Here is a 22,750-nt window from a genome sequence, read left to right on the forward strand (position 1 = left end):
GTTTAGGCATGGGCACAAAATATAAACAATGACTGGTAAAAAGCTCTTTTTTTTTTTTTTTAAAGGGTAAAATATTTATGGTTGTTTTTTTTTTTAGCCCTTAACAATGATGAGGACTTTTTTATTTATTTATTTTTTTGTTCTTTAGTTTCTGTTTTTACTCCCTACCTCTCACAAGCCTTAACGGTTTTATTTTTCTGTACATTTTCTGTGTCTTTGGAAGCTTCAGTTATTCAACTGAAGATCATGTAACATTATGGGGCAGCATGGTGGATCAGTGGTTAGCACTACAGTCTTGCAGCACTGGGTCCTGGTTTCAAGTCCCATCCAGGTCAACATCAGCAAAGAGTTTGTATGTTCTCTCAAAACAAACTGCTAGGTTGATTCGATTGTCAGCCCCATGGGGACAGGGACCGATTTGGCAAGCTCTGTTCAGCACTGCCTAATCTGTAGACACTATATAAATAAAGAATTATTATTAACATCATAAAGGTCTAAATAAATCATCCTAGATATCACGAAGGGAATTGTGGACTTGCACAAATCTGGTTCATCCTTGAGTGTAATGTACCCGACCCTGGCACTTAAACGACCAACAGATGCACTGATTGTGCTTCTAGAGGGCTCAACCTATTGTGTAATACTTCTTGAGATCTTTGTGACTTTGTTAGTACTGTGAAAAAAAATCATTTATATTCCAGGATTGTAGCTGTGTCGCACTGGTATGTAAGATCTCTTCACTAAACACAGCCTAGCCTCTCTCCTCTGGTCTGCACAAAAGTTGTTGCAGGCTTCTGGTTAGATATTACAGCAGAGTGGAGGGGCTGGGGGGCAGGTTGAATTCATAAATCAAAGAAAACCACAGTGTGAGAATCCTTATCACGCTACAATCCTAGAAAATAAGTCCAAATCACAAAGTCTTTTTCCTTCTGTTTGCTGAATGATAGATGAATATGTGGTATTAACCTAGCCAGACATGACTGTGTACTGATACATCTCTACTCATTGTAATTATGTATGTTTTCTTCTTTTTCTGCTACAGTTTAGATAAACTGCATACTGCACTTTCAGAACTCTGTTTCTCTATTAATTATGCGCCCAATATGGTCGTATGGGAGCATACGTTCACTCCGCGGGAGTATTTGACCTCGCACTTGGAAATTCGCTTCACCAAGTAAGTGTCAGACGCCTGGTATGAAGTTCAATTTCTTTTTATTAACTTCCCTAAAATTAGAATTGCAGATACATCGGACGTATCATTTCCAAAAAATATTTCATAAAACAATTTTTATGAGGAAAAGTTGTGTGCATGGAATTCAGGGTCATCTGTTATATCCGGGTAGTAAGATGCTGGAGGCTGAAACTGGAATGGATCATTTATAATCAGAGCATGAACCAGTCTGGACCTAATATACCCTGACAAAATGCACAAGCGCACACATTTGAACATATATTTCAGTGTTAATCTCTCTAATCTAACTAGAAAAACCTCTGCCAGGTAAACATCACATTACCTATGAAATCATATTGGATTTCTCTAGAATTACAGAAGTCTGGAAAAACTTTAGATGTATTAGCGGAGAGATCCTAATGTACCGTATTTTCCGGACTATAAGGCGCACTTAAAAGCATTGGATTTCCGTGGAAATCCAAAGTGCGCCTTATAGTCCGGTGCGCCCTATGTATGGCGCTGGGCAGCGGACCATACTTACATAGGTCCCCGCTACCGGAGACCGGAGACAGCAGATCTCCACGGGAACTGCAGACCACGCGGCAACAACAACTTCTGCCGCGTGGTCTGCAGTTCCCGCTGGAGATCTGCTGTCTCTGGTAGCGGGGACCAATGTAAGTATGGTCCGCTGCCCTCCTCCACCTCCCGCTCACCTTCCCCGCGTTCCCCGGTGCGTCTCGGCGTCGCGTCGCGTCTCCGCCACGTCTCCGCCACGCCCCCGCCACGCCCCCGGACCTCCGACACGCCCCCGGACCCCGCGCCTTATAGTCCGATGCGCCTTATATATGTAATTATTACATATATAAGGCGCATCGGACTAATGCGCCTTATAGTCCGGTGCGCCCTATAGGGCAGAAAATACGGTAGTTCTGGGGATTTGGCCTAGAATATTAAAGGGTATCTACCACCAGGATAAAGGATCGTATGCAAATGAGCCTGAGGGGCTCCAGGCTCCATAGGTGTTAATGGAGCCTGGAGCCCCTCAGCTCATTTGCATACAGTCTTTCCTCTTGGTGGTCGATGTCCTTGAAAAGAAAATATAATGCCTGTTTTCATTGTAAGGTCTCATGTACACAACCGTACTTGGGGCCGTAAAGCTCTCCTAAAAGTGTGGAGAGTATCATGTGTCCCCTCCCTCCTCCTTAGACTAAGTTCACATTGCCGCTAGTGTCCATTAGTATTTTCTATGGTGAAAGAGAATAACTGACACCTAAAGCAGAAGCTTTTCCATATACAGTACAATCTGTTCTCATTGACTTCCATGTACAAAAGTTTTCCTGGCGTTATTCACAAAAGAAACAATAGTGCGGACCCCTGCGGTGTTTATAATGATAATAAGCAGTGGATGATAACTGGGGCTGAGTTGGGCAATTATTTACAATTTTGTCTAAGTTGGATAACTGTAGCTGAGTATTAGACTTTGCCTTTAGTGAAATATCCCTAAAAAAAAAAAAAATTAAAGGGAATCCGTTGTCAGGTTTTCACCATTGAATCTAATGACAGCTTTCCATAGAAGTCTCCTCACCTGTTTCCCATTCAGTTTTTATTTTTAAATCCGTAGATCATTTTGAACCCCAAGTCACAAGGGGCATGATTTCTCTTCTACAACGTCTCCCTCGGCTCCCTCATTCCCCCTTCCCTCTGGAAATTCTTTTCCATGAGTCGCTTTCTGACTCGGCCAGTGTCTCCCTCATTGCCGATTTGGAGAAGACAAAACACGCCCCTTGTGATTGGCGAGTTTGCTGACAAGAGATCATGAGCTATGGATTTTTATAATCAAATCTGAATGGGAAACAGTGAGAGAACTTCTGTTAGAACCTGTCATTAGGTCCAATGACAAAACCCTGATGAGAGGTGCCCTTTATAGGTAGAATCGTAGTGGTAGGTTCCCTTTTAAAGGTACAACGGGTGGTAGTTGGATGTATGGGACATGAGGATAGCCCTTTTTAGAGTTAATCCTCACATCCCTGCTATCTTTTTAAAATTTTTAATATTCTAATATGTAAATTTTCTAGAGCGGCTACTCGGGCGTGGAATAGCCGGACATGAGGCTACACGTCGCGGCTGCTCCACGCCCCAGTAGCCTCTTTTCTACTCCTACGTTCTACCTTTATAGGTATAATCGTGGTGGTAGGTTCCCGTTTTTAATTTTTTTTTTCATATTTTCTGTGTTTGTTTTTTTTTTTAATGAAGTCTTAATTTCGGGTTTTGCAGCATTGGATATCGATATCCACTGCTCTATGTGATAGGAGAATTCTCTGACATATATAGATGTATATGATTTTGAGCAAAGAAAACCTCATAGCACTCCTAGAGCACTCCTAGTAGAGACAGAGGGTCCTACTGACTCCACCGACACAATTCCTGTGTATAGATTGAATCTGTGTGGGCTACTTGCACATGCCAGGTGCAGTTTAAAGGGGCCACATTCAACATCTTGTAGACTGTTGTTTGTATCCCATGTGGCATTGGCGAGTGAGCGCTGCTTATTCCCTCATGGCAATAATAAAAGACTAAATACTTCAGCAAAAGCTTTAACTAAAAGAGCAAATCTGTAGCCTGAAAAAGTTGGAGGCAGATAACACAGGATCTTCATTGATAGGATGAGCTGTGAACGCTACCTATTATCTTCAGTAAAATTATTAACCCCCTCTAGTTGACCACTATTTCAGATCACCATAGCTAAAAACACAAGTCAACATCTGTTTATTTGTAGCATTAAAGGACACCTGTCATCAGGTCTGTGTCACTTGTCCTGTCACTACTACCTGTTGGAGCAGCTCACAAGGATCCCATCCCAGCCTTTATCTAGTTATTTCATGCATTAATCATTATAAAATCATTTATTCTTTATCATGTAAATGAGGCTGGTCACAAGGTCAGAGGCAGTGATGTCACCCCTCCCCTCTCCTCCCCCTGCTCATGTCTGTGTGTAATGTATAGTAAAGCATTGCTAGTGTGTGTGCGCTGCACCTGCTGACATGCTGCATCCTCCTAATACACAGAGACACAGACATCAGCTACACAAGTACCTGACATGTTCTGCTATAACATGGCTGCCTGGAGCTGTTGTATCTCTTCTATACACACACAGGCTGCAGGAAGCACATCATTATACAGCCTCACACCATTATACAGGCTGTCAGTCATGCACTGGGGGCGTGGCTGTGCCTCCCACTCATGAATAAGCTGGACAGCACGAATATGCTAATGACTCATTGGACATTTCACAGGTCATTTGCATACAGCTTTATGACCTCATTGCTTAGGTTTACAGGCATGTAGAGGGACAATGAAGGGACAGAGGCAATGCTCTCTAATGGCAGTTTATGAAAGTATATTTAGTTTAGGGGGTTATTTTGCATGACGGGTTCTCTTTCATGTAGCATCTACTTTAGTATTCCTTTAAGCTGTGAATAGAACTATATCATTATGGTTCCGTTAATGGAAGAATTCCCATAGTCGGTTATTGTGATGATTGGACGTGCACTGTGTGACTGCCGGATGCCAAGTATTTGCTTCCCATGCGACATTCCTTCTGCTGAGATTTAGCTAATATCCCTTTATTTTCCCGCTCCAGGTCTATTGTTGGCATGACCATGTACAATCAGGCCACACAAGAGATTGCAAAGCCCTCAGAGTTATTAACTAGTGTAAGGGCCTACATGACTGTGCTGCAGTCAATAGAAAACTATGTGCAGATTGACATCACAAGGGTTTTCAACAATGTTCTGCTTCAGCAAACGCAGCATCTTGACAGCCATGGAGAGCCCACAATCACCAGTCTGTACACTAATTGGTAAGTACTGTACTTCACTTGTCTGACATGATGTTATTCCCTGTCACATCCAACCGTTTAACCTTTTAATATCAAATCAAATGCTTCCGCACATACAGACTATCCTGATGGAAATGTAAAATCTTTTCCCTGCTATATAAACAATGCGAGGCAGTGCAGCTGCTCGGGGGTCCAGCAAGTGAGGGGCCCCCAATAAGATCATAAGGCTGTGCTTCTTCCTATTTGTCTCATGGTTACTGGTGATTTGCTCCATCGAGGGATTTTCTAGTGGTCTGCACAGCAAAAAGAGAAAATAGTTGCAAATAAATTATGACATCACAAAGGGGTTTTATTAAGAAGCGCTGCTGTTATGTCAGATGGGGGGGGGGGGTCAACAGCTGTGATATCACAAGAGCACTACTGTGACATCATCGCTTTGACATCACAGTGCTCTCTTGGGCCCCAGGTCTCTCCCGTACACTACTGTGATATCACAGAAAGTCTCGTTTAGATTTTCTGCTTTGACAGGACACTCATGTGAGAGATCCTTCTTTCATAACACAAGCTTTGGTTTTTTTGTCAGTCATACTTCTGTGACATCACAATGATCTTATTTGAGCCCATAGCGTCACATCACAAGAAAGTCTTCAAGTACGATGAGCTAACATTGGGCGGTCTTCTTTTAAGACCCTTCACAATTCACATATGCTCCTTTGAAATCACATAGGAACTTGGTTCACTTAGGTGAATTGCTGTGACCTCAAAAGGGGGAACTCATTCAAGTACATTATTAGATCACAAAGAGCTCCCCTTCAAGCATTTCATAAGGAGGTCTCTCTCAGATATTCGTGATGTGTCATCCGTGAACGAGCTGGCTCTTGTTTGTGAACGACGGGAGATGGCTCACCTAAATGAGATGATGGCTCACTTAAAGGAAACCTACCACTTGAAGTGGCAGGTTTCCGATGGCAATACCGAGCACCAGCTCAGGATGAGCTGGTGCCGGAGCTTATTTTAGTTAGTGTTTTAAACCGGGGTATCGCGGTTTAAAACCCTTTTTAAACTTTCTAGCTGGCGCAGGCAGGTACGCGCTCGGCGCTTACCGTGCGCGCGGCTACATAGGAAGTGAATGAGAGCCGTGCGCATGGTAAGCGCCGAGCGCGTACCTCCCATGCGCCAGCTATAAAGTTTAAAAAGTGTTTTAAACCGCGATATCGCGGTTTAAAACACTAACTAAAATAAGCTCCGGCACCAGCTCACCCTGAGCTGGTGCTCGGTATTGCCATCGGAAACCTGCCACTTCAAGTGGTAGGTTTCCTTTAACCCTGTCCCTAACAGTCTCACCACACCCCTTTACCCCGATACAATCGGGTTAAAAGTGGAGTGGTGTTGGGTGACTGATTGGCCTGACTATTATATATTAAATAGGGAGCTGTTCAGGCTCCAGAAGAGCCAGCTGTTCTTGGTGAGCTGAGCCTAATGAGCCAGCTCACTAAGAAGAGCCGGAATTCCCATCACTATCAGATATGTCACTGATGTCACAAGGTGGACTTTTCCTCGGTTACACTGCTGTGACATCACAGGGAGACTGTATATATTGCTCATACATAGGGATACTCTTTCGCTGGTTTTTGGCCTTGTTGCGGTCTTGTATGTAACCCCTCTGGTAGCAGTTCTGTGGGATAGCCCGAAATATTTAAAGGGGTTGTCCGAGTTTAAAAAAATATATATATATGTGGCCAGCAGGGGGGTGCCTAAAATAATAAAGCTGTACTTACCTTCCGGTATCCAGCGCTGCTGTCGCTCCGGTCCGGGCGCCATGTAAACAAACATGGCCGCCGGAGCAGCGCTGCATTCAGCTTCCGGCCGGCCGTGGCCAGGTACACCCATCCGTCCCTATACACAGCATTGTGTATGAGGGCCGGAAGGTTGTCGTGTCCGGCTGGAAGCTGAATGCAGCGCTGCTCCGGCGTCCATGTTTGTTTACATGGCGCCCGGACCGGAGCGACAGCAGCGCTGGATACCGGAGGGCACCGGAAGGTAAGTACAGCTTTATTGTTTTAGGTAGCCTGCTCCCGGCCACATATATATTTTTTTTTTTTCAAAACTCGGACAACCCCTTTAATGACGTTTCTATGAGAAGTGCATCCTTGTTAAATCCATGGACATGAATTTAATAAATTATTACAGTTTTTCCATAAAGGCGGCAGAAAGATTGGTTTGATTTGCTGCTTATTCCCCATTTTCCTGTGAAATAAACATGCAAGCTTATCTTAGCAGAGCATGCATGTGTATAGCGTAGCACAACAATTCATACATCTCTTCTAAATTTCCTTGGTTCTTATTTAACTCTCCGTGTTTTCTAAATGTCTTCTACTATTTCTACCCATAAATGATTTGGAATACAATAGGCGGTCTGTTCTCTTGTTTTGTAGGTATTTGGAAACACTATTGAGACAAGTTAGCAATGGGCACATAGCTTATTTTCCTGCAATGAAAGCTTTTGTAAATCTGCCCACTGAGAATGAGCTAACCTTTAACGCCGAGGAATACTCTGACATCTCAGGTAAGTCAGATCTGTTGGAGAAATGCATAAACTCCTTTATCAGAAGTGTCTGAGGTAAAACTGTTCTAGTTGCCCATCGAATCCATGAAACTTTCATTTTATAAACCGCTGTGGGAAGATTAAAGCTGAGCTCTGATTAGCTTAGACACTTCTGATAGATGGGCAGAATGGGGGAGATCTATGTATTTCACAGCTTTTTGTTCCAAGGGTCTTGCCTGGTGCCGACAAAATAAGATTGAAATAAAATTGTGGTTATGGAATCATTGTGAGCTGTTTACTTGACACCAAAACATGTTTCTAAGTACAATAAGTGAAGGTGTTTGATGTGGCATTCCCTCTGCAGCCTCTAAAAGTGACTCTCTTCAAATTCTCTTGATTTTGGACACCTCTTTTGTAGGTAAACATGTGACAGTACACATAGATGGACCTCTAGAAGGACATGTCATTCTACCTGAGGGGGGCTAGTAGTTTAATAATATACAGTATGGTGACTGGCTGTAGAAGAAAAATGCTTAAAAGAACACAATCATACACATAGGAGGTTAAAACAATTTTGCACTTAAAGGGCTTGTCCACTTTTACCTCATGTTTTTTATGTAATGTGTGTGTAAGTGTGGGAGGCAGTATATTAGGTAATTTACCAATATACATCTATTACTAGTTCTGCACAGTTTTGTTATGTGAAGAGAAACCTCCTGTCTTTTCCCTCATCAGCCAGACATTCCTGTCCATAAAATGGCCGCCGGTGGAGGGTTATGTGATCTCTAATTGGCGATTGTTCATGGATGGCGGTATAACTGCGTCTAGCAGATCCCTCCACCACAGCCTATGGATTGTCATAATTGTAAGAGAGCCACGCCAAGAGCAGCGCATATGTTTACTTCTGTAGTTTGTAAATTAAACAAAAAAATAAAAACTACAAATTCACTGAGCGGATATCCAGAAATAAATCTGCCCCCTGAACATTGCTGAATGGTTTTATAAACTTTGTAGTGTACTTTTAGCACTTTGTTATGAACAGTAAGCATTTTTGTTATCCTGACAACTTGTTCAGGCATTTGTGGTTGCTGAATTTTTATATTCTCATTGTAAACTCTCTATTTATTTATGTATATATATATTTTTTTTAACAATTTCACAGAAATGAGAGCGCTCTCTGAGCTGCTGGGACCATACGGCATGAAGTTTCTAAGTGAAAGTCTAATGTGGCATATCTCATCCCAAGTGGCTGAACTCAAGGTATTGCACCCATTGTAGACAGCCGCCATCTCCTACAGCGATTCCACCTTGTATATTACTGCAAAGAGAAACCCACACAATCCCGATCATCCTCGTAAAATTTTTTGAAAACATCTTTGACTATATCCACCTGTGTTACGTGCAAACTGGTATAAAGATTATGGTGGTCAGCCACCCCAAGTGTAAAGAATTGTCAATCTTTCTCAGCTCAATCGAAGAGGGACCATGTTGCTTTCTGTACATTCCCTCAGTGGGGGAAGGAGTTTTTGTATATCTGCTCAAAAACATGTGGTAGGGCATCTAACCAATGGCCAAGACAGAGTTGGCAAAAACAGAGAAAAATTGAGGCAAAAAACTAACTGGTTGCCCCACAAATATGGTTTCTTTAACCCTATTCATGACCTATTCATGGTACACGAACGTCCAGGTCCGTTTTGGCTGTTAAGCTTGTCCTTAAATCACATTTGATATTTGAAATTATGTTTTTCAAATGGCTTTACACATCCTGACAATTTTTACTTTTTTTTTTTTCAATGACATGTGAGACGTTAATTTAATATACTAGTTGATTTATTACATGTTTATATTAATTGTGTGACACTATCCTCGCCTTCTACTGCAAGCTCTGTTTTTCTTTTGCAAACATAAGGACATGGTCCGAGATGCTTTTATATTAGGCTGCATTTACTTTTCCTCTGTTTTGTTTCTGCACAATACTTCTATCAATTGAAGTGCATATAATCCAGTATAATAGTCATCTTTCTGCCTGGAGACATTTGGCATTTTGTCTTCTGTCAACTTGTCAAGAAGTCTGTCTGCCCTTATCCATCATGTACATGGCGATGGAACAAAGGTTATACCACCGACGTGTGGAACCAGAATAAAATGTCCTTTGTCTTGATTTCTACACAAAAAGTAAGGTTTTTCTGTGTAGGCTCTGCTGGAGTTTAAAGGAAATCTACCACTAAAGTTGAGCTAAATTAATCTACAGATACTCGCCTATACTCCTATTTGCCCTGATCCTGGCGGTGGTTTCTTTAAGCCTAAAAAAAACACTCCTAAAAACCAATCGCCTCTCGTGTGACGTCACCTCCCTCTCTCGTGCTGGGAGAGGGGAGTATCTATGGCGCAGGAGACGTGAACAATTAAAGGGGTTTTCCCATGGTATCAAGTTAGGCCTAACTTGCTGATCAGTGGGGGTCTCTGTCAGATAATGGAGCAAACGGCCATGCGTGACCGTTCTGCTCCATCTGATGGACCCCTCGTTTTCGCTATCTGTGGGGGTCTCAGCAAGCTAGGCCCTATCCCGCAGATAGGGCATAACTTTACTTCATGGGAAAACCCCTTTAACAGGCAAGAGCACTCCGGGCTGCTTTTTAGAAGGTTTTTTTTTTTTTAAGGCAATCCTGTCAATATTAAAGAATACCAGGGCTGGGATCGCAGTGAAGAGGGCTATAGGGACTATAGGTTAATTTAGCTTTACTTTAGCATTAGATTTCCTTTAAGACTGAATAGTCTCGGGTGTTGACAAATGGCCACAGATAAGCGTCTTGTACTGAATTGCACATGGATCTTTTCTCCCCCACACTGTTAGATCATAAGTCTATTAACCAACTGAATCATTTTATTTTGCAGAAACTTGTGGTGGAGAACGTTGAAGTGTTAACACAAATGAGGACAAGCTTTGACAAACCTGAACAAATGCAAGCGCTCTTCAAAAGACTGTCCTGTAAGTAATCATCGCCATGGAGCAGTACAGCAAGGCAGCATGTTATAGAGCAAGAGGAGCTGAGTAGATTGCACAAGGAATAACATCTTGAGTAACAAACTGCTCAGCTCCTCCTGCTCTGTAACATACTTCCTGATCGATGGACAAGATTTTCAATGTGACATGCTCACTTAAAATATAGTAGAGGGAGCAATAATGACCAAATTTTGCATTGTCATGGCTGGTCGGTGCACTTAATTTTACGTCTGTCTGAGAATTGTATGTCTGTTGAGAATAAAGCAATGTCCTAACTGCTGTATCATCTTGGCAGTACAAAATATTGGGCGTTGAAGATTGCTGGGCTCACTTTGTTCTGTTTTGGTTGTAGCTGTGGACAGTGTGCTGAAGAGGATGACCATCATTGGAGTTATATTGTCCTTCCGCTCACTTGCACAGGAAGCCCTCAGAGATGTAAGAATTCACTACTTTATTTCCTTTTCTTGACACAAATTTTTGGCACAATCTGTAATGTACGAAAGGGTAATGGCTTTATTACAGGGACCCCTCTGCCATTGAGAACTTTGACCTTTCTATGACAATAGGCATCAGGACCCTCTGTATTCAGCTCATGATGGGGCATGTATTAAGTGTGTGGTTCTTGTACAAGATGGGAACAAAGTTGCGTATCTTGGCAGATGGCAGTGGTGGTATGTCTTCCAATATAAATGGTTTGCAGAATACTGATGTGAACGTGCCTTTATTACTCCACAGCTTGGCACATTCCCAGTCTTGCTCTTGTGTTCATTGATGGCAGGCACATTGATCTTGATGTAAGACTTTTCGATACGGGCAGGTGTATAATTATGGACTCTTCACATCGCTGTTCTCACATATATCAGCAGAACAGACGTCTGTAGATGCCTCAGCTGTTCTGAACTGACTCATCCTCTTAAATATTACAGCCTGTGAAGTGTGAAGAGGAATGCTTGTGATAATGTTTCATGCTTGGATGCCATTGTTCAGCTTCTCCTTTGCCTTGTTATTAAGTTGGACAGTGGAACAACCCCCCCAGTCTGCCAAAAGATTTTCAATCCCTACATAATGCTAGTTCCTGTGATTCCAGTCCCCTCTTTATGTTTGTAAAATGACCTTCAAAACTACTAAATACTGAGACGACTCCTACCTAGATCGACCATATAAGACCAGGGTAAAGGCTACCAAAGCACAGTAAAGGAGATCAATAGGAACCTGGCATAAGGACCTGTCGGTGGTTTAGTCTCCCAAATCGTCCCCTACAAGGTTGGAAATAATTGTTTAACTTGCCTGCATCAGGAGTTCCCTATGTGTTGTGGCTAGTGAAGCCATCGTAGTGCACCCTAGCTTCAGCGTCATCCATAGTGAAGCGGAGATATTGTCCCATCTTCACTTCCTGCAACGCAAGAGGAGGTGCCAGCGTGGGATTTTCTGAGGCGACTCCGATGTGCCTCATATGTACAAATTTTTGTTTTTCTTTAATTTAGGCCACAGAAATATAATCTAGACCAGTGATTTTCAACCTTTTTTGAGCCGCGGCACACTTTTTATACTTAGAAAATCCTGGGGCACACCACCAACCAAAATAGCACAAAATGACACTAAAACAGTCATATTATACATATAGTTAATAATATAGATTCTAAATTTATTTTACTCACTCAGTAAATGAGTGTGAAACCAGGGAGTTCTCAGTTTCTCCCTGTTTTTAGTATATGGTGCTGATTATTATGTGGCTCATATACTGCAAAATAAAGGGGTACAATGAGAAGTACTATGGCCATGATGCCAGAGTACGAGTGCCAGCTCATATAATCAGCATGTGAGCTGGTACTTGTAGTACTCCAGCCTCATGACTATAGTATTTCTCATTTTACATCGCTGTGCGTTGCCGGGAAACAAAACACAGGGGGCACCATAGTTTGGGGAACTTTCCCCGCGGCACACCCGACCATGTGTCGCGGCACACTAGTTGAAAATCACTGATCTAGACCACCACGGGTCCATACGGATCAGTAAGTGGTCCTCTTTAAGCAAAATGCACTAGAATTCTGGTGAATTCTGCATACACATAAAGACCTTGTAAAGATCAGTCAATTATTTCAACCCAGAAAACCCCTTTATGACTTTCTTCATTAAGTCTGAATTTGTACTGACACACTTTTAGGACGCATTGACACAATGTAGCATGTACGAGCACATGTCGGCACGCGGATAGTGGTGCGCAGCTGTATAGGCCAAAAAAGTTATACGTTTTATCTTTTTCTTGTGTACAGTGCGGTACCATACTACCACCAGCTTGCCTCTGTATATATGTCCCCACGACAGTCGTGTGAATGTGGCCTAAGGCAGTAATTGTACATCTGTCCTTGTGTGTCATATATTCAATTGGTTGCACACCACAAGAAAGTGTTAAATGAAGTAAGATCCAAAACCTTTTGAGAAATCGTTCTTGTAGCCATTGCATGTGGCATCTTGTCAATGACTCACTGGGGCGACTGATAAAATGGTGAAAAGATGACGTATTCCAAATATAATGTTTCACAGCTTTACAGGACTCTTTAATCTTCTGTGCATTTAGTAATGTGTGTTTGGAACCCCCGGAGCGCCTCTGTACTTCTCTTATTTATCTGACAGATCACGTCTGGTATTTTAGTTGGTCTTTTGGATTACCTGGCTATTAAATGCACAGTAAAATGTCTTATCTGCCGATGCCGGGCATGCTGAGATAGTCTATAATTCCTCTTTCAGGTCTTATCTTACCACATTCCTTTCCTTGTGAGTTCTGTTGAAGACTTCAAGGATCACATTCCAAGAGAGACCGATATGAAGGTAAGAACACCATATCCTCCATGTATGTTCCTTTAGAGGGTGCAATGTACGTATTTTTACATTAAACTGTATCGGCGACATTTGCTACCAAATGCCTAAGTTATATTTATAGGGGTTGGGGTAAGTCATTACTATCGTACATACAATGAGTTCACACACCCCTTTATCTAACGAAAAACCAGCATGATGTCACAGGAAGTCCTGGGTCCCGCTGCCCCCGGGGCCAATCAAGACTGATGGGTCATATGCTGAACACTTTTGCCCAACTTCTCCACACATCTGCACACCTGACTACAAAGGGCTTATGTTGGATGATCTTAGTATCAAATCTTGGTGGGTGTTATCACAGCTTAGATCACGTCCCCTTTCTATCCTGATGACTTTGAAGAATTTGGTGAAAGTGTCTAACCCACAAATGAAGTTAGAATTCTAGTGGTTTTAGTTTTATCTTCGCTAGTGTGTTACAATATTTTGGTTATATATTTTTTTCCCCCCTTTAAAGGTTGCAATGAACGTGTACGAGTTGTCATCAGCAGCCGGATTGCCATGTGAAATTGACCCGGCCCTGGTCGTGGCATTGTCCTCTCAGAAATCGGGTATGTTGTGTACAGTGATATGTGACCACAGGAGTATAAGAACTGTAAGGATTAGATGACTGTCAATATACATCATTAACTTTAGTAGAACCTAATTTTATCTTGTAATTATTTTTACTTCTTGATTGACACATTCACATCCTAATACATTGGCTCAGGGGTTAGGATATTTGTAGTTGGGTGTTTGTCGGGTGAGTTTTATTATTAGCCATTTTATCTCTTTTGTGGTTAAAGCCACTTTATAATCATTACAAGCCACAAATGACACATGTGCTGATACGGCTTTTATTAAAGGAAACCTACCATAAGGAATTTACCATCAGAAGTAGATCTGATGGTAGATCCCTTTTACCTACAGCTGCCCTATCCTTTATTTGACTAATCTTAAAACCTAATCTAACTTTTATAAAAAAAAAAAATATCATGTAACATTATGGGGCAGCACAGTGGTTTAGTTGGTAGCACTACAGCCTTGCAGTGCTGTGGTCCTGGGTTCAAGTCCCATCCAGGTCAACATCTGCAAAGAGTTTGTATGTTCTCTCTGTGTTTCCTCCGGGTCCTCTGGTTTCCTCCCAAACTCCAAAACATTATCCATGGGGACAGGGACTGATCTGGCAAGCTCTGTGCTGCACTGCGTAATCTGTGTGCACTATATAAATAAAGGAATTATTATATGTAAAATACCTGGAGAGGTTACTCCACGCCCCAGTAGCCCGCAGGAATACCCACTTGCACGTTGCGGCACACTCCATCTCTGTCGGATGTGCTTGGGGAGATCTGAAAGGAGAGGAGCACGCCAGAAAGTGGGCGTCCCTACAGGAGGGTGGGGTAGCCTGTGTGCTGAAACTTCCTCTGCTGCAGTGACATTGCATCAGGCAGAAAGGGGAAGTGATGCAGGAGCAGAGGGGGTGTAATGGTCTGTGAATCTGCAGCACAGAGGGGCTCTGGGAACCACCCCAGTCCTAGCAGGATCTTAGAAGGAAGGAGGCCATGTTTAACAAATATAAGAAGATTACCACAATCCTAGTTCCTGGATCTATGAGTAAGTGTCCCTGGTTTAGATGGAAATTTCTTGAAATAGAGACTTCAAAAAGGCGGAAGAATAAAAAAGCCTTGGCAGAAAAATGTAATTTACATACTGTTGGATGTCAAGGTTGCAAAAAATTGAACTCTCTGCAGAGCCATTTTTTTTATTTTTCTTACAAAAGGAAAGTATCTTTTACGAATATGAAGTCCACATGTAGTACTGTAGAGTCATAGCTGATAAGGGACTCTGACTCATTTCCCTCTTATTTATAATGTGGTAGACATGACACCGTACTGGCAGATCATTTATATATTTTTCACCTGATTCCCTCCAGAAACAATCAGCCCAGAGGAGGAATACAAGATTGCTTGTCTTCTCATGGTGTTTGTGGCCGTTTCTTTGCCAACCTTGGCTAGTAACGTCATGTCGCAATACAGCCCGGCCATAGAAGGTATTGTAATGTTATCCCACTGGTATCCACTAATCCGCAGGCTGTGCTAAAATGCCCAACAGCTGTACACGATCTTACCCCTGTGCCTTTGGTTCTTAGGTCACTGCAATAACATCCATTGCCTGGCAAAGGCCATCAACCAGATTGCCGCAGCCCTGTTCACCATCCACAAAGGGAGCATTGAAGATCGTCTTAAAGAATTCTTGGCTGTATGTATTTATGTTTCGCCTTCAGATTGCCCCCCCCCCCTTTTTTTTTCTTTTTTGTTGATTTATAATTGCAGTCATCTGATATGTAATAGATCTGTAGGGTTTTTTTTTGTTTTTTTTTTTTGTTCCCGGAATCTCAATAATCTGATTTTAAAGGACATCTATCACCAGATCAAGGATTGTAAACCAAGCACACTGACATATTGGTGTGTGCCTCCTCTGGTAGGATCTGCTCTTCTTTTAGTTCCTTATGCCCTGATTTTTACAAAAAACAGGCTTTTATAATTATGCAAATGAGTCTGAGGGGCTCCAGGCTCCATAGGAGTTAATGGAGCCTGGAGACCCTTAGGCTAATTTGCATAATTTAAGTTTTTTTCCCCCTTAAAAACAAAGGCATGAAAGCTAAAAAAAAAGAGCAGATCTTGCCAGAGGGGGCACACACCAGTATGTCAGTGTGCTTGGTTTACAATCCTTGATCTGGTGATCCTTTAAGAAAAATCAATGCCACAACATAAAACTGTGTCTAGAAGGTTAGCTGAATTAAGAGGGCTCTTTGTCTATTTTGGCTGCCTCAGAAGCCTTGCATTCCCATGGGGTTATGTCCTACAGCAATGACTCATGGGAGAATTGTAGACATGATATCTGCTTGAGACTATGTTTAGGATCCTGACGGCTTGTCCCACTAATCTGACTTTCTGCCACAGCTTGCATCTTCCAGCTTGCTGAAAATTGGCCAAGAGACTGATAAAACAACTACAAGAAACAGAGAGTCTGTTTATCTGCTGCTAGATATGGTAAGTTGAGAAGAAAAGAAATATATGGCCTGTTGCCCCGTAAATCGGGTTCATGGAAGTCAATTGAATAACAAGTAGAAGGGATTCTAGTTACATCCTGAAGTCTAGACCATGCTGAAGCTCCGTCCATCATGATGACATACTTTGATCTGGTCGCCATATTTCTTCATCTTTACACTACTGTTTGGGCTTGTTCATGTGTCTGGTTTATTTTTACAACATATTGTATTGACATTGGTGTTGGATTGTAATTGAATTACTTTGTGGCACTTGCTTGTGACAACTGTATAATAGACCCTGATAGGCACCAAACAGGAATGTTACGTCCCTAAGCTCTGTAAACCTTTATTATGTTCATTCCTGGGTCCACCGATTTTAGGTCCTTTGGTGAGCCAGTCTGACCTTGGCTGTCAATGAAAGTCTCTATTGCCTATCCTCCTCAGGATTTCTATGCCTGCTTCTTCATTTCCCCAATATATCAGTCATCTGGCAAGAGCTGGCACAACCTCATGCACTTAAATTTACACCCAACGGATATTCTAGTTGGTCAAAAAAAGGAGACTAAAATTTTTTTATGGAGGATTTATCGGACTATAAAATGCGCTTTATCAAGAAAAAAAACAATCTAGATGTGCCTAGTCTGAAGGTCCAGCACTACCAGACCTGGAAATCGGGTGAAGCGCTGACGAAGTGCTTCACACTATCTCTGATCACTATTTGCCTCTGCACTGCTCTTTTCTTCACCCGGACAGCCGCCCTTACATGACTTTGAGAGCAGGACCTAGAGTGATGTCAGAAGTATCACTACTGCATCACTACAAGGTCCTAAAACCCTTCCATGCTGCAATGGGATGGGACCTGAGAATAAGTTGCAGCTGGGACTGGGGTATGAAGAAGTATCAGTGTGAGTGTGGCCATGTGAATGTGTCAAGAGCTGTGTGCATGAATGGATGTAGCAGAACTGCAGAACTGTGTGTGTTAATGTTGGAATGTAGCAGAGCTGTGCTTGTGTGTGATTAACAGGGACATTTTAATTTTACCATTTTTCGAATGACTAAATCTGGGGTGTGGTTTATTATAAGTTGTGTTTTCCATGTGGTTCTGCACCATGCATGGTCCCATTAAACAGGTGAGAACTGTTTCTTGGAAACAGCTGATTTCAGGGGGTTTTAGCTGCACATTAGCACATTAATCTGCTTAATTCCAGCAGGTCCTCATTTAGACGAGAGGTTTCCAGATTTTGGGTTCATAAAAAAGAAAAAAAAATGTTTTTTAAAAATAAAATATTTTTTTGTGCTCGTTCACTGATTTTGTTTTTGTGTTTTTTTTTTCCTCACACACAGATTGTGCAGGAGTCCCCATTCCTGACCATGGACTTGCTGGAGTCTTGTTTCCCCTACGTCTTACTGAGAAACGCTTACCATGCAGTTTACAAACAAAGTGTCACATCCTCTGCATAAATCTTTTCTCCTTAAAAACACGGCACGAGTATCTATCCGGCTCATCTTCATCCTCTGAAAACTGTGGAGTACTTTTTTTGCTTTTTTTTTTGTTTTTTTTTGCTTTTAATGGTTTGGAAAAGAAAAACAAAATACGCGGTTTTGTGACTTCAAATTCTTCCTCCTCCCCTCCATTCCATTGTATTTTTGACCAGTGGTTTCTTTATGCAGTTGTACTACCAGATAAGCTTGGTTGGTTGCACTTCACTACAATATTAAAAAAAAACAATAATAAAATCTACAAAAAAAAAAATTATATATATATATAACAAAACGAAGAAGATTTTGTTTCTGGACAGTTACATGCAAAGGATCAAAAAAAAAAAAAAATAGAGGGACAAAAATACCAACACTACTTTTTGGCTGTTTTGATATTTGATCATGCAGAAATATTGCTTGTTTATTTCAAAAAAATGTATTTAGTGATTCTTTTAGATGGTGGTATAGGTGACATACATCTGTGTGTAAATTATTTCGTATAGGGAGAATTATAACCTGTACCTTTTTATGTTCTTATCGATACCGGTTTGGACAGGTGATTCTGTGATTTCTGTGAAGTAATTGCATCATTTGTTTCTTCCCCCACTCCCCCCTCAATGCATCCTCCCTCATATCCGAACAAAGCTAAGGAACATCTCCTGATAAGGCAGAACTCCTCCCTGGTATTTTAAGCAGCAGCAAATGTTGTTTGTAAAAAGCATAATATAACTTTTTTTAGACTAATTTCCACAATGCTCTGTTGGCATTAACATTACCATTATTGTACCCGGCTCTATGGTATGATAAGACATTCTTATGCATTTATCAAATGTTGATACATTGTTTTTTTTCCCTTAACCACTTTTATATGTTTTAACTTTTTGAAATTCAAGTGTACCTTCCATAACATACAATAAACACTAGACTGTATCGAAAACGCTCCGCCTGCTCCACATCAAGTAACATTTTTAGAGGTTGGGTTGAAATGATTGAATGAAATAGTCTGCTCTTATAATTTTTTTTTTGTTCTAACATTTTATTTTAGTTACACCTTCCCGCAGCTGATCATTGGAGTGTAGGGTCCTTTCTAGTAAAGCTAAAGGAAATTTATAGCAAATCTGAAAATGTATCAAACACGGCTAAGGGGCTAACTTGTTGATAGGTGGAGGTCTCATTATTGGGGACCCCCCACAAGAACAGAGGTCCATTGTAGACTAGTCAGAGATGAAAAGAGCAGCTGCTTGCACATGCGCCAACTGCCCCGTTCATCTTTATGGCACTGACGGAGAATGCTTGGCGCCTTGGCAATCTCAATCAGTGCCCTTGATATGTACTTCCTGTTTCTCATGACGTCACCCACTGTGTCTCTTTCTCTCACAGTCCTTCTGACTGAGAGGCGCAAGGGGAGGGGGCGAAGCAGGATGAGTCGTAACTCTCCTACTTCCGCCCCTCCTATTCATCAGTGTTCAGACATATAGAAATAAATCCAACAAGAGTTTGCAGACAACAAACTATCAGGACTGTTGAATAACTTGATGAACATTCAAATGATTATTAATAAAGGGCATCTACCACCAGGATGAAGGGTTGTATGCAAATAAGCATAAGGGGCTCCAGGTACCATAGGTGTTAAAGGAGTTTTCCCATGAAGCAAAGTTTGAGGGCCTAACTTGCTGATCAGTGGGGGGGGGGGGGGTCTCGGTGCTGAGACCTCCGCAGATTGTGAAAACCCCTTGTCTTGGTGGTAGATGCACATGAGCAAGTTATGTAAAAGAAGGGCAACCCGCTTTAATAATCTGCTTACGACACAATTCTGTCTTAATTTGCACCAAAAAGGCACTTCTTAGACTAGTATTGCAAAGGAAGTGTGGCCTATAAAAAAGGGGGTGGGGTAGCTTCATGCCAAAAGTGTTCCAAGAGTAATGCTCTTATTGTACTCAGCCAACTTATAAGAGTTGAAAAGTATGACTAGGGAATAGTACAACTATTTGTGACAGAGGAGAAGGTGCCCCCGACAAGAGACTTGTCAAAGTTCTGGAGTGACTGGATCGGGCCCAGGTCTGGTCATTTTATTAAAGAAAACCTACTGTTTTGAATTGATGCATTATGAAGCAAACATACCTCGAGAATGCTGTAGCTACACTGATGCAGGATCATATATTTTTTAAACCCTGTGCTGAGTGGTTTTGCTGATAAAACAATCTGCGTGATCCGGCTCAGGTTGATAAGTCATGTCTTGACTAACCTCCATTTGTAATTACAAGCTCCAGCATAATGTGTTTGTCAGCCAGCCTGACCCAGCTTTCCCAAGGTCCGTAATGTTATAGTTTTTTCAGCAAAACCACTCAGCTCAGGGATTAACCAAGATATGATCCTGCATCAGTGTAGCTACAGCATTCTTAAGGTTTGTTTGCTTCACACTGCATCAAATCAAATGGTAGGTTTCCTTTAACTCCTTTTGAATGAAAGGATTTCTTACCGGTCTGAAGGTAAAAAAAAACCTTCACCATATTATGTGCCCCATTAACACACACAACTTTTATCAGTTTTGACAGACAGTAAGTAATAAAGTTATCCAAATAAATTAAAAACTAGTGTCAAGCCTTTGTTTTAGCAGAGCAGACGGGTGAAGTTGCTTCATTTAATCTGAAAGCTGACTAGATGGATTATTCTTTGATCGCAGCCATTAAAACTCTTCCTCTGGACAGTTCCCGGTCTGGACATTATACTGCGCTCCTCCGTGAATTTTATGTAGACACTTAAAAGAGGTTTTTTTTTCATGATGAAAGGAAAGTAGCTCTGTGCTCATCCATTATAATAGCTTCTTGTGTTCTAGAATGGAGGGAGAAAAAAAAATCTGTGGGGTGAGATGGAAGTAATACAGGGTTACAAATTGCTTTGATATTGCCCTTTGTCTAATACATCAAACTATGGCTCCAGTTCAGCGCAAGACAAAACATTTGCCGACTGATTAAAAAAAAAAAAAAAAAAATTGCAACAGTACAGAATTGGCTTTAAAGGAAGGGACTCGGAGTAAACTGGAACCGCACAAAGTGGTGCCTTTATTTTACTTTCAGGCTCCAGGGGCCTGTGGTATTGGTTACTACTGTTATGGTCATTGTGAAGTCTGTACAGTGTACATTTTACTTTGTAATCTACTTGCATGATAGCTCCGGCCTCTTGATGTATCTGGGGGGGAGGGGGGGGGGCGTGTTTATTTTTACGCAAGGCCCTTCACTAGAGATGAGCGAGTATACTCGTCCGAGTATACTGCTCGGTCGAGTATTAGCATACTCGGACCGGCTCGTTAGTCGGACGAGTATCTCGCCGGCTCGAGATCGAGCATTAAATTAAGTGAAGAACAGTATTTTTATTACATAATAAAATAACCCAGATGTTTACTGATGTTTTGCTTGTAAGAACAAATTGAAATAACACTATTCTTCACTTTGCAGGTGTTTGCGTGTGTCTCCCGCTAAGTTAGGAGATGTTCGGAACATCTGGAATGTGAAGAATAGCGTTCTTTCAATGTGTCCTGCACTTAAATGTTCGTGTTTTCACAGTTTTTAATGTTTTAATTCTATTCTTCACTTTGCATCTGTGCGCGCGTATCTCCGAACCTATCGGCAGACACGCGCGCACACCTGCAATGTGAAGAATAGAATTAAAACATTAAAAACAGTGAAAACACGAACATTTAAGGGCAGAACACATTTAAATAACACTATTCTTCACTTTGTAGCTGTGCGCGCGTATCTCCGAACCTATCGGGAGACACGGCCGCACACCTGCAATGTGAAGAATAGAATTAAAACATTAAAAACAGTGAAAACACGAACATTTAAGGGCAGAACACATTTAAATAACACTATTCTTCACATTGCTGATGTGCGCGCACATCTCCGACATTATCGGAAGACACGCGCTAACATCTGCAAAGTGAAGAATAGAATTAAAACATTAAAAACTGTGAATACAGGACCATTTAAGTGCAGAACACATTGAAAGAACACTATTCTTCACATTCCAGATGTTCTGAACATCTCCTAACTTAGCGGGAGACACGCGCGAACACCTGGAAAGTGAAGAATAGTGTTATTTCAATTTTTTCTTACAAGTAAAACATCAGTAAACATCTGGGATATTTTATTATGCACTGTTCTTTTAATGTTCTCTTTTACTAAAAAAATGCTCGGGTCTCCCATTGACTTTAATGGGGTTTGTTATTCGATACGAGCACCCGAGCATCGGGAAAAGCTCGTATCGAATAACAAGCACCCGAGCATTTTAGTGCTCGCTCATCTCTACCCTTCACATATGAAAATTTACGGGCTGCACTGTGCGCAGGGACAGGAACGCCCAATGCCGGCCCACTCCCCACCGACCAGCCCTTCCTCCACTTCACGCTCCACTGGCGTGGCACCGAAGCTCTGATAAATTCCCTCACATTGTGTACATTTGGTTAAAAACAGGGCATTTCCTAGCCCGAAATGTTTTCATTGAGCCATGTGTACAACCGAAATCATAAACCTGTTACGTATTACCGCTTCCCAAATGCCTGATCAATCAAATAATCAAAATGATCGCTCCATGTGGTGAACTCTGTAACAGAAAAAAAAATCTCCAAATGTTTGAATTTCAACTTTTTTTTGTCGCTTAGCCGGGCTTGAAAAATTTGAAATAAAACTACAGTCCTAAAAGTTGTAAGAAAAAAAAAAAAAAAGCTTGTCCCACAAAAAAACACTGCTTTCACAGCTCTGTGTGAAAAAGTTATTGACTTTAAATGCAAATGAATTTATTTTTTTTTA

The 22,750-nt window shown here is 41.6% G+C and overlaps 1 protein-coding gene across 4 annotated transcripts in view; it reads left to right on the forward strand.

Annotated features, from left to right (window-relative positions):
* NCKAP1 (NCK associated protein 1) overlaps positions 1-18,879 on the forward strand; it is a 73,112-nt gene extending 54,233 nt beyond the window's left edge. For all 4 annotated transcript variants that reach the window (XM_072121568.1, XM_072121569.1, XM_072121570.1 and 1 more), the window contains 12 exons: positions 1,043-1,174; positions 4,812-5,030; positions 7,445-7,575; positions 8,717-8,814; positions 10,450-10,543; positions 10,911-10,993; positions 13,307-13,387; positions 13,890-13,983; positions 15,345-15,461; positions 15,561-15,670; positions 16,375-16,464; positions 17,808-18,879. In XM_072121568.1, the coding sequence (XP_071977669.1) occupies positions 1,043-1,174; positions 4,812-5,030; positions 7,445-7,575; positions 8,717-8,814; positions 10,450-10,543; positions 10,911-10,993; positions 13,307-13,387; positions 13,890-13,983; positions 15,345-15,461; positions 15,561-15,670; positions 16,375-16,464; positions 17,808-17,924 (1,366 nt within the window). In that variant the 3' untranslated portion in view covers positions 17,925-18,879. The remainder of the gene's footprint in view (positions 1-1,042; positions 1,175-4,811; positions 5,031-7,444; positions 7,576-8,716; positions 8,815-10,449; positions 10,544-10,910; positions 10,994-13,306; positions 13,388-13,889; positions 13,984-15,344; positions 15,462-15,560; positions 15,671-16,374; positions 16,465-17,807) is intronic.
* Positions 18,880-22,750: the final 3,871 nt, after the last annotated feature.

The sequence above is a fragment of the Engystomops pustulosus genome, chromosome 8 (genome assembly GCF_040894005.1).
Source record: "Engystomops pustulosus chromosome 8, aEngPut4.maternal, whole genome shotgun sequence".
NCBI classification, from domain to species: Eukaryota; Metazoa; Chordata; class Amphibia; order Anura; family Leptodactylidae; genus Engystomops; species Engystomops pustulosus.